General features: G+C 28.7%; 1 protein-coding gene across 1 annotated transcript; it reads right to left on the bottom strand.

Moving 5' to 3' along the window:
* Positions 1–417: 417 nt before the first annotated feature.
* On the bottom strand, positions 418–9,544 carry LOC145839397 (uncharacterized). The gene is made up of 3 exons (XM_082946970.1): positions 9,442–9,544; positions 5,341–5,510; positions 418–3,960 (listed from the first exon to the last, which is right to left on the bottom strand). Exons 2-3 carry the CDS (start codon positions 5,501–5,503, stop codon positions 1,154–1,156), a joined length of 2,970 nt encoding a protein of 989 aa, XP_082803096.1. The 5' UTR covers positions 5,504–5,510; positions 9,442–9,544; the 3' UTR covers positions 418–1,153.
* Between the last annotated feature and the right edge of the window lie 5,706 nt (positions 9,545–15,250).

Here is a 15,250-nt window from a genome sequence, read left to right as displayed (position 1 = left end):
AGATCTAATGTTATCATTATTAATACTTTTTATAAGTTTTTTTGCATATTTTATTTTGCTAGTTCAATTTATGAATTTCTAGAAATTCTAATAAAACACGGTAAGCATTTTAGTGTTAACTTGTTTTACGGGTAGATTAAAATTTTTAAAACAAATAAAACAGATTTTAGTTTTAAAACAGATAAAACTTTATGGAAGTTTTTTAATAAGAATATAACTTGAATTTAAACTTCTAACCAAGTATAACAAAAAAAGTATCTTGAAAAACTGGTTATAAATGCTAGAAAAAAGTTTTAAATGCAGAATGTAATAGTTTTAACAATGAGTTGTGCAAGGATTGTAAAGTTTGTAGTTGCATATAAAGATTAAAATTTACATAAAAAAAAAATAATAATAAAAGTGTTTTAAAATTGAACCTTGAGAGTTTAAAAGTTTGCATTTTAATTATGTTTTTATAACTGTATATAATTCAAAATATAAAGTAATGAAAAAATTTGGACAAAAATTTAGTTTTAAATAAAACAACGTTCAAGTTAGAAAATAATAAAGTGAAAATGTTTAATATTTATAAGCTGTACAACAATTTTCCAGAAATTAAAACTTTATCCGTAGTCAGTTTTGATAAAAACTGTAAGCAACTAGTCTACACTCTACAGCTCATTTCAAAAGATTACGAAAGAAGTTTTTTGAAGTTATCAAACGAACAGTTTAAAGTAATTTGTAAACATTTTTTATAACTAACAAAGCTCAAACAAAATTTTGAAGAATTTGTGAAGTGCTTTTTTTTATCAGCTCATTGAAATAGCTTACATAAAGTTGTAATTGAGAACGTAATACTTTGATTGTATAGTTGTCAAAAGAAACATAAATCATTACAGTTTAAGTCAATCGTAATACTTTGCAAAGCCTATTTTTAAAAGCTTATGTCAACAAAACATCATGAAAAAATAGTTAACTCTAATCAACTGCTAATCAAGTTTCATTGAGTTTGAAGAAATGTGTGTGTTTAAAAAACAAGTTTAGTATCCATAAAATTAAGTCAGCTCTTTAAAACTTGTTAATGATATTTCAAATAAAAACTTGTTTATTTGAAACAAAACAAAGGATTTGCCAAACTATCTCATCACAGTGAGTCTGCACACAGATCAACATCCTAGTAATCATCGTAAACGTGAATGTTGCTCGTCTTGTTATCGAAAACGAGCTTTGGCGTAGGTTTCTTACCAAGTATTTTTCCCGCGTCAAATCTCGGCAGAAGGTGTTTCCCCTCTTCCGAAGCTCTTCTCTCCATCAGCTCCCGCGCCGACACGTACGCGGGAATTTTAGGGACTTTGTCCGCCCATTTTTCCGCGGGTTCCTCTTCGCGGGGCGTCGGGGCGAGCTGGTAACCAAGCAACCTGCGGCCTACCTCTTCGTCGATGGACCTGGACAGGCGGGAGAAGCTCTTCAGCTCTCTCGAAGCTTCGTACGGCTCTCTCGGAATATCAACATGTTCTCTCGCAGCCGGGTGAAGGTAACTTGGTTCTCTCGCAATGTAGCCGGGCTTTTCGTTGAGCTTGTCGATGACCATGTTGAGCTTCACCTCCAAGCTCCTCACGTAATCGACGAGATCTTCCTGGCGGTAGCGAGGTTGGTACTTCGCTTGCTCTCGGATCAGCCGGGGATCGATGTCGCCGGACAAGTCTTCGACGCTCTGATTGGCCAGGTAGGCTTTGGCGCGGTTTATTTCGTTCATCCAGTTGCGCCTGATTGCCTTGCTGTCGTTGTACATCGAGTAGTTGGAGTGGTTCGCTTCGACGTTTTCGTTTTCCTTGTTGCTTTTCTCAGCCGCTTCTGCCTGCAACTGTTTGACGTCGAATTTTCTGGCCACTTCAGGCTCGTCTTTCTCCGACTGCTGGTCGAAAAGTTCGCTTTTTTCAGCCTCAAACTCCAGTTTCGCTTCAACGACGTTCCTGCTCATCTGAGCTTGGGCAACCTTCATCTCAATCTCGCTCTCCATCCTCTCGAGATCGCTCCTCTTCCGCTCAAGCTCGCTCTCCTTTCTCTCCAGCTCGACCAGAATCTGGTGGTTCTTCATCTGCTGCTCGTTGACGATCAGCTTCTCCTTTTCCAGCTTCTCGCTGGCAACTTGATACTGAAACTCCAAAAGGGAGATTTGTTTCTCGTTCACGCTCGTTATCCTTTTCCTTTCGCGCTCCAGCTCGTCCGTCATGTTTCTCCTCAACTGCAAAATCTGGTCCTGGATCTCGTCGTTCTGCTCGTTTCGCAGCTTCCTCACCCGCTCCAAGTGGCCCTCCTCAATCGAGTTCACCTCCTTCTGGTGTTTTTCGCGCAACGCCTCCCTATCCATCTCGTTCAGTTCAACCGCTTCTCTGGCGCTCGTTGAGTTTTCGCTCCTCGCCGCTTTGGAGCGCGTTTCTTTGGCGAGGTTCAACTCGTCGGTTTTCAGCTTCAACCGGTGCAGCAAATCTTCTTTTTCTCTCTGGAACTCCGACTTCATCGCGGTTTTTTCTTGGGACAGCTTGGACTGGAACAGGTTTTTTTCGAGGCTGTTTTTGTGCTCGAGTTCGGCGTTTAGAGAGTTTAAATTTTCGAGTTTTTCTTCATATTCAACTTTAATTTTTTCATTAGTTTTCGTTAATTCTGAAATGATATCTTCGTTTTTCTTTTTTATTTTTTGGATGATTTCTTCATTTTCTTTTTTGTTTCGCTCAAAAGATTCTACTCTTTCCTTTTCGTACTTTAGTTCCAAACTTTTTTTCATATTTATAAGTTCATTTTCTTTTATTTCTTGGGCTTCATTTTGTTTAAGGTCGTGTTCCTTTTTATGTATTGCAAATTTTTCTTCCTGCTCAGCAGTGTAGGCCTGCAGCTTTTTAGCAAAACTATTTTTTATCTTGTCAATTTCAATCGCATTTTGTTCATCGTTTGCTTTTCTTTGCTTTTTCAAGCTCGCTTCCTTTTCTTCGTTTAAAACTTCCATGAGATCTTTTATTCTCGCCTCGTTTTCATTTTTCATCCTCTCCGCCTTTTCCTCGTAGGAACTTTTCAGCTCGTTCTCTTGGAGAACCAGGTCGGCTTCGAGCTCGGACTCGAGTTCGGCCCGCTTCGAATCGAGCTCTTTTTTTATTTTGCTCTTAAGCTCTTCAATCTTTTCGTTTCTTTCCTTCATCAACTCGCCTTCGACCTCGGCGAAATTTCTCTTTGAACTTTCGTCAGACGAGCTTTTGTCAACTTTCTTCTGTTCAACATCAGACTTGTGCTGAGGAGAGAGCAGATCGAGCGTGAGCAAGGCTTGTTGGTCTTCCTTCAAATAAGCCGTCTTCACCTCGTTCGTCTCCTCAACGCTCTCTTTCGCGCTCTCGGAACTCTCGGACTCTTTCAAGTTGGAAAAGCTCATGTCGTACACAAGACCCTTCAGCGCCGAGTTGTCTTTCATCGAGTCGGTGGAAATCAGCTCCGAGCTCTTGTCCTTGAGAAACTTTCCCGCCGACTCGTCCTCGTCGGACGCCTGGTACTCCACCCTCGTCATCTCCAGGTCCTTCGTCTTCAGGTTGTCAACGTCGATCCGGCCCACGTCGCTCGTGCTCAGCATGGAGCTCATCGTGCCGCTGTTCAGCAGCTCCTGCGACTTTTCCGGGATCGCCAGAAGATCTTTCTTCTTGCCGGACGCTTCGGGGATCGCCACCTTGCTCGGTTGGTGTGCGGCCACCTGCGGTTGGTTCTTGAGCACCTGAGCGAACCCTTTGTTTGCGACGACGGGCAGCAACTCGGTCGACTTCTTCCTCTTCTTCTTCTTCTTTTTGGTTGCAGGCTGCGGTTGGCTTTTGCGCTTGTTGCGCTCGTCGCGCACCATCTGCTTGTAGTACTCGTCGCACGGGTGCTCCCACATGCTCTCACCGTTGTCGAAGTTGAAGTAGTAGATCTCCCCCGACACGTCCTGGCACGGCTTCCAATTTCCTGTAAAACCGTTTAAGTTTAATTGAATCGGTATGTTTTGGCGAATTTAAAAAAGGAGAGGAAATACTACTTTATAAAATTTGGGAGTTAGAAAAGAATATTTATTGTTAGTGGTTTTGTAATATTAGTTTAAACATTCTTTTGAGGTTATAGGGTGGCCGAGACATTTTCTTTGCAAAATCTAAAATTAACACTTCTAGATGAAAACTACAGTTAAAACTCCTTGTTTATAGAATATAAAAGTCATTATACATATATTCTGTATTATAAAAAGTTTTTGTAAAACTGTAAACAGTGAAATACTTCATTGCAATTTTTTTAGGAATTAAAAATGTTGTAAAATCATATGTCCTTTTATTTTTTTCTTAACTTAAAATATAAAGTTTCATAAAAGTTTTTTAACAAGTATTGAAGTTTTAACATGTTGGAATTCAAAATGGCATTAAAAAAAGTTAGACAAAAATTGGTGGTTTTCGATTTTTTTAAATTTAAATCTTTGAGTCATTTATACCAGTAAATACTTACTTGACTTTGATAACTTAAATATTGAAAGTTATTTCGATTTTTTTTTATGCAAGTATAAAAATCAGATCAAATTGTAAAAATGAAGAACAACTGTATGACGTTAAAAGTTTTAAAATTTTAGAAATGTTTTGTATACTAAATCTTATTGAAAGAAATACGTTTTTATAACTATTTTTACTTTCAAAACTATTGAAACAGAAATGCTTTTAAAATTAAATACATTAAACTAAAATATAAACCCCTGACGAACAAAATAGGTGAAAAACAGAATTAGCATAAAATTAAAAAAAAAACATCTGCTAGAAATATCATGTGCTATAAATAAAATTACAAAAATAATATCTACTGACTAAGTTCTCAAAACAAGAAAATTTTAAATAAAAGTAAATGTTAACATCACTTAAAAACTTGTGTTTTTTAAATCAAACATCAGTAAAATACATTTTAGAAAACAAATGTGAAAATATAGATTAATGTAAATATAAAATCTATTGATTTTACATGTAGCGAGCTAAAAAACAAACTTTTAAAAACAAAGTAGTTGAAACACAAGTTGAAGCAAGGAAACTATTTTGTAAAGTTCAAAAATAAAAACTTTATGTTGAAAAAACAAAACAACAAAAACATTTATCCGTTGAAAAATTAAACAAATTAAACACAAAACAAACAGGGCAAATAATGTAAACACAAAATCTATTATTTTTATATGTAGCAAGGTAAAAATAATATATTTAGAAATATCAAAGTATTAGAAACACATTTTATTGCAAGAAAATAATTTTTCAAGTATCAACGGTAAAACTTAATGATAAAACAATAAAAAAATTTATCAATTGAAAATTTTTCAAAACAAACCGGGCAACGGAGCGTTGATTCCCTCCCTGGCTATGTACATGAGCGTGGCTTCCTTGCTCGGATCGATCCCGATCACTTTAGCGTATTCGGCCACCTCCTCTTCTGTGGGATTGAAGTTCTCGTCGTAATCCTCTTCCAGCACTATCTGGTTGTTCATCATCATGATCGCGCTGCATTGTTAGAGATTTGTAAAGAATAGATTTGGTGGAAAATTGTAAGACATTGAGAACAAATAGATGTAAAATTGGTTGATTTATTATCATGGTTCTATAAAACATTGACATATATTTTATCAAAATTCACAACAAGTACTTTGAATTTTAAAGAGAAGAGAAACAAACAACTATTAAATTTATAGTGTGCAAACTATTAAAAACTTTAAAAAATATAGCATAAAATTTGAAAAATAATCTTATTGGTAATAAGGGCTTTAACAAAAAAATCATCATTTTTATTAATTTAAGTTAAATAATTCAAAGCCCAACACGATCTTACTAGTCTGATATTCAAAAACACATGGTAGGATTTCATAAGAACCTGTATGGTATAGTTTATTCTCTTTCTATGACAGTTTCCAGGTTTTTAAAAGTACACATTTTTGGGTCTATTTTTAGTTTAAAGTTAAGTGTAAGGTAAGAAATTGTGCTTAATAGCATATAAACATTGAAACGATAATGTTAAGCTACTTTAAATATGTTTTTTATCAAAAAAAAATTTGATCATGACAATTTTTTTTTATTTATTACATTTTTCTAGTCAAACCAAAATTTTACTACTGAACATGTGAAAATTTTTAAAACTCCAATTTTTTTCAGATTTTTTTAGTGATTTTTGTTCAAAGTTCCAGGTTTTTCCATTTTTTTTTTTTTTAATTTCTCAAATGCCAGATTTTTTCAGGTTATTTATGCCTATATTATCAAATTCAAGGTTTCCAGGTAAAGTGACAACCCTGATAAGACCTTGTGAGCATTTTTTAAACTTACAAATAACGTATTATAACTAATACAGTCTAATAACCTGGAAACTTAACAAAGTCTTTGAAAAATCTTCAACTTAGCATTAAGTTTTTGGTCAAACACAACAACTCGATTAAGACAAAAATGGAAAAACAAGTTTTTATTAAAAGTGTCTGTTAAGAATTAAATGAAAAACAATGATGTTTTTTTCTGTTAATTTGTTATAACTCGAAAAAAAATCACTGCATTTATGCTAAAAATAGCATTCTTTAACAAGATAATTCACAAAAGATTTAATTAGTACTGCTTAAGATTAAACAAAGAAACTAAAAACTGTTCAAGATAGTAAATTAGTTGCTCATTTTTAAAACATTTGTTCTTATGATACTTTTATTCTATAACATATAAAAATAATAAAACTGAAAGTTATCTTGATAAGTGTCAATAAAACTATGTACATTGTTTCAAACTATATATCAAATTTCAGAGCTAAAAATCTAGTTTTTAAATGAAACTTCTTAATTTTTAAAGATTATTTTGTGTGCTTGATAATAGTTTTATTACATATGTGTACTGGTAAGATTTCAAAATTAAATTTACTAATCTTACAACAAAGTCAAAAACTACCTTTGAATGTACATTATAAATAAAAAGCAATTCAAAACATGAAACTTATTGTTCAAATATCAGGTCATATTTACTTAAATAACTTATTACTTTATTTTATAGCAACAAATGCAGCAAAGATTTTATACAACTTACTGCTTTTCAGCATTTCTTTCTTAAAATATTTTTAGTGTAACAATACTAGTAGGTCAAAGTTTATACACATCTTAAAAGTTCAAAACGGCCTATAAGAGTAGGTAAGACATCTAAATTTAACTTGGTTTTATTTGCATATATTTTCTGTAGTTAATTCATAACATTTCAAAATACTCAAAGTAATTTTTGAGGTATAACTGATGAATGTTAGAGAACTAAAAAGGCTACTTACAGAAGTGGCAAAGTAAAGAGGTGAAAAAAAGGATAATTCATCAAAAATCTAGCTTCTTTTACAGTTTTTAAACATATCTTAAGTTTTTCAGTCAAGAATTCGTTAAATAACTAAAAAGTTGTAATATAGGATATTGTTAACTTTAATAAAAACATTTAAAATAAGGTGTATGTAATAATTAAAAAATATTTGTCATAAAATGATTAAGCTTTGTTTGAAAATGCTACCATATAATTTTCTTACTCACATAGAGAACAGTTTATAAAAATTGAGTTTTTAGCATAAAAATTCTAGGAGATAGAACATAGTTTTTTTTTTCTTTTACAATTATATATAATTAGCCATTAACTATATTGCCTATATATTTTTGTTTATATGGGAATTATTTTACAATACTGAATATACATTGAAAGCTAACTAAGATCACAGCTTATTAAACATTTTTTTACAAGTTGATCCTATTTCTAAGATTTTAACTTAACTAAATTTTCGTTTTACTGTTTTATAATGTTAAAGTTTGTTTTCAAGTTATATGGCTAAAAAGTGAAAGTTTTCAATAGATTCTTTTATTTAAAAAGACCAAACTAAAAATACATTAAAAAACTAAACTATAGTTTTTGAGCAACTATTCTCAAACTTTTTCAGTATTTTAACCTAGTAATAAAAATCCTGTAGTAAGATTTTTTTATTATTGAAAAAAATTGTTTTATTTACAAAAACTTCTTTATAATTGTTGTTATATAAAATAAATTTTTTAATGGTAAAATTAAAATTTAATTGTTATACTGAAAAAAACATTCCTTCTAATATGATAGTTAAGTTAAAATAAAGATATACCTTTGTAAGTTTTTAAAAGCTCTTTAAAAATTAATAATAATAAATTTCTCCTCTGTTTGTTTCTATAAGAAAGTTTATACTTTTATCTTATAAATAAAGTAATTTCTATTATATAATTTAAGTTTTCAAATAAGGGCTAGTATTAATTTTCTTAAATGTTAGTACCTGCTAGGCCATTTTTTTAAATAAAAAAAACTTTTTAGCAACAACCAGAATTATTAATCAAAATCTTCAAAGGAAAAAAGTCTTTTAAAAATACAGAAATTTTATAAAAAATAATCTAAGAAATATATATATGTTTATGACTGAAAAAGGAAGGAAAATCTTTTTCAAATCGTTTTAAAACTACTTGAGAATAAACTCAAGTTCTAATAAAAGCAGAACTTAATACTTTTGACAATAAAAAAAGAAGTAGTTGTAACTAGTGTGCACATAACTAATTTTTTCTGTATTTAACAGTTTACATGCAAAATTTGTCATTGATTATAAAAAACAGTAACAAAATAGCAATATTATTTTTCACATAATTAAAAAAAAAGAAGTTACTTAATGATTTCATTATAAGATTGCAGTAAAGTAAAAAATACAGAAAAGAATGTAAATATTTTTCAAAACTGCTGTTAAAGTATTTATAAAAAAAAAACACTTTACAGTATACTTTGATTGTACACTAAAATTAAAGGCCACCTAGGGAAAGGTACATTTAAATATTTATTTAACTTAATCCTTTTTTACTGATATAAACAAAATTACAAATTGCTTTCTAAACTAGTAAAAAGAAAGACATTTAATATGAAATGGATCAAAGTTAAAGAGTTTAAAAGACAATTTTTGAAATGACAGGGAAAATATAGTTTCAATTAAGTAATATGTTTTACAATATCATATCTTTGAGCAAAAAAATTTAAAGTTTACCCTTTAGAAACAAGCTTTAAAAAAATTATGCGTTTTTTAAATCTTTAAGTATGTAAATACTTTTTCAAGAATTCAGTCATAGTTTCATTTTCTTTACTTTTTTTTAACTCCAAAAAAACACTTTAAATGATAAAAGAAAAGTATTTACCAAAAGTTTTAAATACTTAGCCTAGAAAATCTAACTAAAAAATGTATATATAACTGGTCATGAAGAATGACTATTTAAATTCAATAAAAAAGTTTTAAATAAAGGTATTACCAAGGGTCAATGTTAATTTTTGAAACAAATTTTGAAACAATGTTAGACTCCATATTTTTCCATCATAGCCTTAAACTAAGTTATATTTGAAATATAAACAATTAAAGCCTTAAAAAAACAAACTATCACAAGAAACTAACGTTTTTATCTTTTAAAAGGACACCAACAAGGTTTCAGTTTTGTTCCTTCAGCTGCTGCTTTTAACTTCAAAAATAATTAGCATTTAAAAATTTTATATGTGCTGTAAATTTGTTTTATACTTAAATAGTTTTGAAAAACTTATACTAATAATAGTCTTAGTTTTTGTTGTTTAATATTTTAATATTAAGTTTATATAAAAATTGTATAAATTAATCAAAATAGATTTTTTAACTTAAAATCTAGGCAGATTTTGTTAATCTGTAAACACTTGGATTGCATATACTTAAATTAAAATGACTGATTTTTTTGAAGAATCTTTTACCAGTCTTGTTGTGTCTTGTCATAATTTAAGGGCATGGGGGATATAAACATTTTTTACAAAAAAAAAAATGGCTCTTATATGAAAGCTCTAAGTACAAACTAGAATATATACTTAGAAGCTAGTTTTTGAAGAATTAAAATGTTGTTTAATTTTTGAGATATTGTTTTTTTTTAATTTTCTGATAGATACAACTTTTCACGGTCTTTTTTTTTTTGGAAGTTTTAAAAATTACTAAAAATCTATCTTATGCTTCATTTTTCGAGCTAAAGACCTCAAACTGTCAGAATATGTTCTTTTTATAGACTGAAATACTTAAAGTGTTGTGATTGTTAAAAAATTGGAAAATTAAATTTTTAAATAAAAAAAAAACAAGATAGGTGTTTTTTTTTATATAATCTTCCTTTTTCAAAATTAAAAAATTCCTGCATTAAATTCATTTAAACTTTAGTAATGTACATTCTGTGAAAACTTGAAGAAGCTTGGTTAAAAAGATGGAGAAGAAAGATTTTTAATGAAACAGTCTTTTTTCTAGTTTTTGATTTGCTCCTCCCATAAGGAACCTATTGAGCACACAGACTTTGATCCTTATATCTTAAAAATATTTAATTCATAATACTATTTAAAACATTCTTAAAACTTCCCTGAAAATTTTAGAAAAATCAAAACTGCACTGAGTTTAAAAAAAATCAAAATTTCCTGAGTTTCCTTGAGATTTTCTATAATTTAATAATTCCCTGAGTGTGTGGCAACCCTGGTATATGTGTCAGCCATGGGTTTTGACTTTGCAACATTCAACTCAGAGAGTTTTCAAAACCATTATTAGGACCCCTACAACATCAGGCAAAACAAAGTGTAAACCAACCAAATAAATTGCTCACTTATTCTTTATTAGCAAAAGCTCTCATTAAAAAATTTGTTTATAATCACAGTATCTAAACTGCATAAAGTGAAAATAAATTAAAGTTTAACTCTAAAGTAAGTAATACTAACAAAGAGTAAAAGAGTTCATACAGTTTAGTTAGGCAGTTTTTTAATAATGATATTATATAGAAAAAAAATGTTTAAAAAGTTGAATTTCAGTTGAAGAAAGCTTTCATAGAGCAAATAAGTATAGTTTATCAAAAATTTTTTTAATAAACTATTTCATTAAAAAGTTTTTTTAATAGTAAAAAAACATCAGTCTCCAACTTTACCCATTGCAACAATAAACAGTTTTGGGGAAAAGTGAGTGTGTTACATCATATGTAATTTTATCTGCCTTACTAATATTTAACATAAATTATCCAAATAAAAAGATATTTTGCTAAGGATGCTGTAATGTTTTTGAAGTTTTTATATTTATAATACTGTAAACATTTATGAAAAAATGTAAATTTTTAGACTTTTTAAACATAATTTTTATTATAAGTAAATAAGTTAATGAAACAATATATGTTTCATTAACTATAATTATAAAAAATAAAAAATATTAAATATATAAATAATAAATATATGTTTCCTCTTAAATTATGTAGGAAGTTTACTACAGTAAGAACATAGCATTTAAGAAACCAGGGTTTTGTTTACATTCTTATATTTAGCTGTTATAATTAAAGCGCAGGGCAAATGTTTATTGATCTCATGAATAATTTAAAACAATAATGTAATGTTTATTGAACGACAAGAAAAAAGATGCTCAAAACATTCGGTCCTAGAACCTGGTGCACGAAAAAACCTTTCAGTTATCGAGTCGCACACCACTTGGATACCTTTTAACGTCTTGTCCAGGACTAACAACATTAAAACTAACTGACAAATGCTTAACAGATTTAAACAAAAACTAAACGAAGGAGTTAATTTAAATACTTAATTTACCATAATTTTATAAAATAAAAAAATATAAGTTTCAATTACTACAAAAATAATTTTACAATAAGTTAAAAATAAATGTATTATTATACAACTAAAATACTTTACTGCTACATTAGTTGAAAATGATGCCCGATTTTAGTTTTTAGCAAACAGTTTTTTAATTTTTAATTTCATTATTTATAGTATACATGAAATTAAATTTTATTTCTATTATTTTGATTTGTCTATTTTAGGGTAACAAACTGCAGCCCACGAGCGAGTCTTATTCTAAAATGATATGTCGCCCACTAATTAAAATAGATATATGCTGCTTTAAAACATGCAAATGAGGCCAAAGAACTAAAGTATTGAAACTTACACTAGAGATTCTAACTCTTGGTTTCGAAATATACAGCACAAAAAATAATCTCTGGTATGTTTCATTTGATTTAATTACTTACACCAAACATTTCAAGTCTTTTACTGAAACTACAAATGCGGCCCGCAAATAATTTTTTTGTTTGGAAGATTGGCGCACGACAAAAAATCCATGTTAAACCTTGTTATAACTGTGTATATATATTATTAAAACATTAGTTTAATCACTTGAATATATATATATATGTTTTAAAAAAAGGTTTACATTTTAAATGTTGAACTATAAAATTTTGTTTACTAATAAAGCAAAAATAGAATTTTAAGTTAATCAAGCACTTAAACAAAAGACCCTAATAAGTAATACTTATTAAAAGATTAATCTTTAAGGCATATAATTACTTAATTTATAAAATTTTTATACAAGGTGTCGTTAAGTATTAATTTTTAGTATTAAAAGATATTTTAGAAAGGTCGCAACGGGAGCCGATCATTTCTAACCTGCTATCATTTCTAACCCGTTCACTTCTAACCCGATCATTTCTAACCCGATCACTTCTAACCCGATCATTTCTAACCCGATCACTTCTAACCCGATCACTTCTAACCCGATCATTTCTAACCCGATCACTTCTAACCTGATCACTTCTAACCCGATCACTTCTAACTCGATTACTTCTAACCCGATCACTTCTAACCCGATCATTTGTAACCCGATCATTTCTAACTCGATCACTTCTAACCCGATCACTTCTAACCCGATCACTTTTAACCCGATCACTTCTAACCCGATCACTTCTAACTCGATTACTTCTAACCCGATCACTTCTAACCCGATCACTTCTAACCCGATCATTTCAAACAAGATCATTTCTAACCCGATTACTTCTAACCCGATTCAACCCAATAATTTCTAACCCGATCATTTCTTACCCGATCATTTCTAACCCGATCACTTCTAACCTGATCATTTCTAACCCATTCTACTTGTTTATTTTGTTTCTTAATTTTGATATAGATTGCTTCAAATACTATACTAACTAGTCTTATAAAATTATTAAAGTACTTTTTTTTAGTTTCTTTAAAACATTATGAATTTAATGTGTTACGTAAAAAACATCGTTAGTATGAATTTTAACTTTAGTATTAACTAAACATAAGTTTTACTTACTTTTATCACCTTATTTTTTAATATTCATTATACACATAAATTCAATTTTTTTTTATTATTTCATTTTTTTTTTGCTTTTTAAATCTACTTTAACAGCCGTTTTTCGTTAATAATATACAATTCACTAAATCGTTTACTTTAAAATATTTTAAACTATTCTTTGTAGGATTTTAAAGTAAGCACTTATAACTATATTTAAGTTGAATTTTATAACAATTCACGTGACTATAATAATTTTAACATAACCAAATTTTAAAAAGTAAACCTTGACAATTGTAATATTCAGATACAAAAACCTTTATCTTGCGGTCCAAAAACTACAATGTAAGTCTGTTGTAAATGTTGTATTATTGCTTACTAATGTACTAGCGATTTATAGTAGGTTATTTTTAAGTTTCATTTTAATAACTTTTACAAATTTTTATACAACTTACATAGTCCTATTAAGATAATGGAGTTTAAACAAACACTAGTAGAAATTAAATAATTTTGTTATATTAAGTGTTAAAGCCTGAATTTTAGTTATAACGTAGATATTAAAACAATTATGTCGTATAACAAACTGCAAAAGTATATTACGTCGATTGAGCGTCTTGATTTTACATCATTAATAAATTCCTACTTAGTCCTAAAGCAAAAAAAGTCACTAAAAATTAAACAGACATGTTTATTTGTATAACAAGTCCGAGTTTAATCAAATCTCGCCCAGATAATATTCTTTAAAACCTTCACTTAAATCTATATAACATACAAAATGTTTTAATTATGACTTAAATTAGTACTTTAGTAGACAAAAGTTCTTTAAAATTTACTTCATTATGAACAGTTGAAATAACTTAAGTATAAACGAAATAAGTACTGAAAAACATTTTGAAATAGAGTAATAAATTAATTATAGTTTAATTAAGTATAACTAGAAGCAAATGTTTATAAAAACTACATCAAGTTTTTTGTTTCCTTTAATCAACTATTTTTTCAGACGATTTTTACACGCAACATATTTACTTTTTATTTATTACAGTAAAGCCAGCTTGAAATCTATTGACTTTATTCACGGTGCTTTTTTTGCACCTCTAAATTTCTCAAAACGATTTTTGCACCTCTAATTTTCTAGAAACCCATATTAGAGTTTCACAATACAAACAAATTTTATTATTCTATTATAAATTTTAAAAATATAAAAATTAATCAAGTAACTTATACTCATATTTCATATTTAATTTTCGGTGAATAATTTTAAGTTCTTGTGTTTTTGGAAACCTGTAATACAATAATTTTTAAAAGATATCAAGAAATTTTTTAAAGAAGTTTCTACTATTAATCGTTAGAAGCTTTTTTTGCAATTTTAAATTTTGAAAACTTTTAAGTTTTCATGATAAATGTAAATTTGTTTTTCTTTATGTACATCATATTTTGAAAAAAAAAAAAGCAAAATAATAAGTTTTCGACACTTAACTTTTATAGTTAAGTTTATTATGTAATATATCTTACTAAATATTTAAATATAAATTACCATTTGCTAAAAGAAAGAAAAATAAATTTAAGTTCTAGTTAATGACGGGTTCTAAATATTGAAAAACGTCTACCTCTACTTTTGACTATTTAAACAGTATACACTTTCGTTTTAAGAACTTAGAATTTAACAATGATAATTTAAATGAAACCACTATACTAATTACGATTACTAAATTTTAAATAACTGTATTATCTCGAGTTTCATATATACTGATATTAATATTCTTAAAAAGTTGTATTTTATATAAATTCGCCTTAAATTTGAATGCAACTTGCCAATCTGGTCTCCATAATTAAAAAATGTATATTAACCATATAAAATCTCTTCAAAGAAAAAGTACGGAGTAGTCTTTAACGACTGCAAAACTCATTATATTTCTTACATTGACGACTATCAAAACTTAATACTTAATCTTTAGAAGACAGAAGACTTAAAATTTTCGTAATGCTTTTTAAAACTAATTAACTACAGTTAATAATTAATCCATTTTAACTTTATTTAAATAATTTATTACCACGAAAATAAACCATTTATTTATAAACTTAACGAAAATAAACCATTATAAACCATTAATATAATATGTAGAACTTGGGT

The sequence above is a fragment of the Thalia democratica genome, chromosome 6 (assembly GCF_965202585.1).
Source record: "Thalia democratica chromosome 6, ktThaDemo2.hap1.1, whole genome shotgun sequence".
Classification (NCBI taxonomy): Eukaryota; Metazoa; Chordata; class Thaliacea; order Salpida; family Salpidae; genus Thalia; species Thalia democratica.
The sequence above is the reverse complement of the archived record's forward strand: the minus strand, read 5'-3'. Positions and strand labels throughout refer to the sequence as shown.

Bases quoted from the DNA above. Each gene is read 5' to 3' on its own strand.
- LOC145839397 (XM_082946970.1), bottom strand. From the start codon at position 5,503: ATGATGATGAACAACCAGATAGTGCTGGAAGAGGATTACGACGAGAAC. The intron at 3,961-5,340 runs GTTTGTTTTGAA...ACGGTTTTACAG, and splicing joins AATCAACGCTCCGTTGCCCG to GAAATTGGAAGCCGTGCCAG.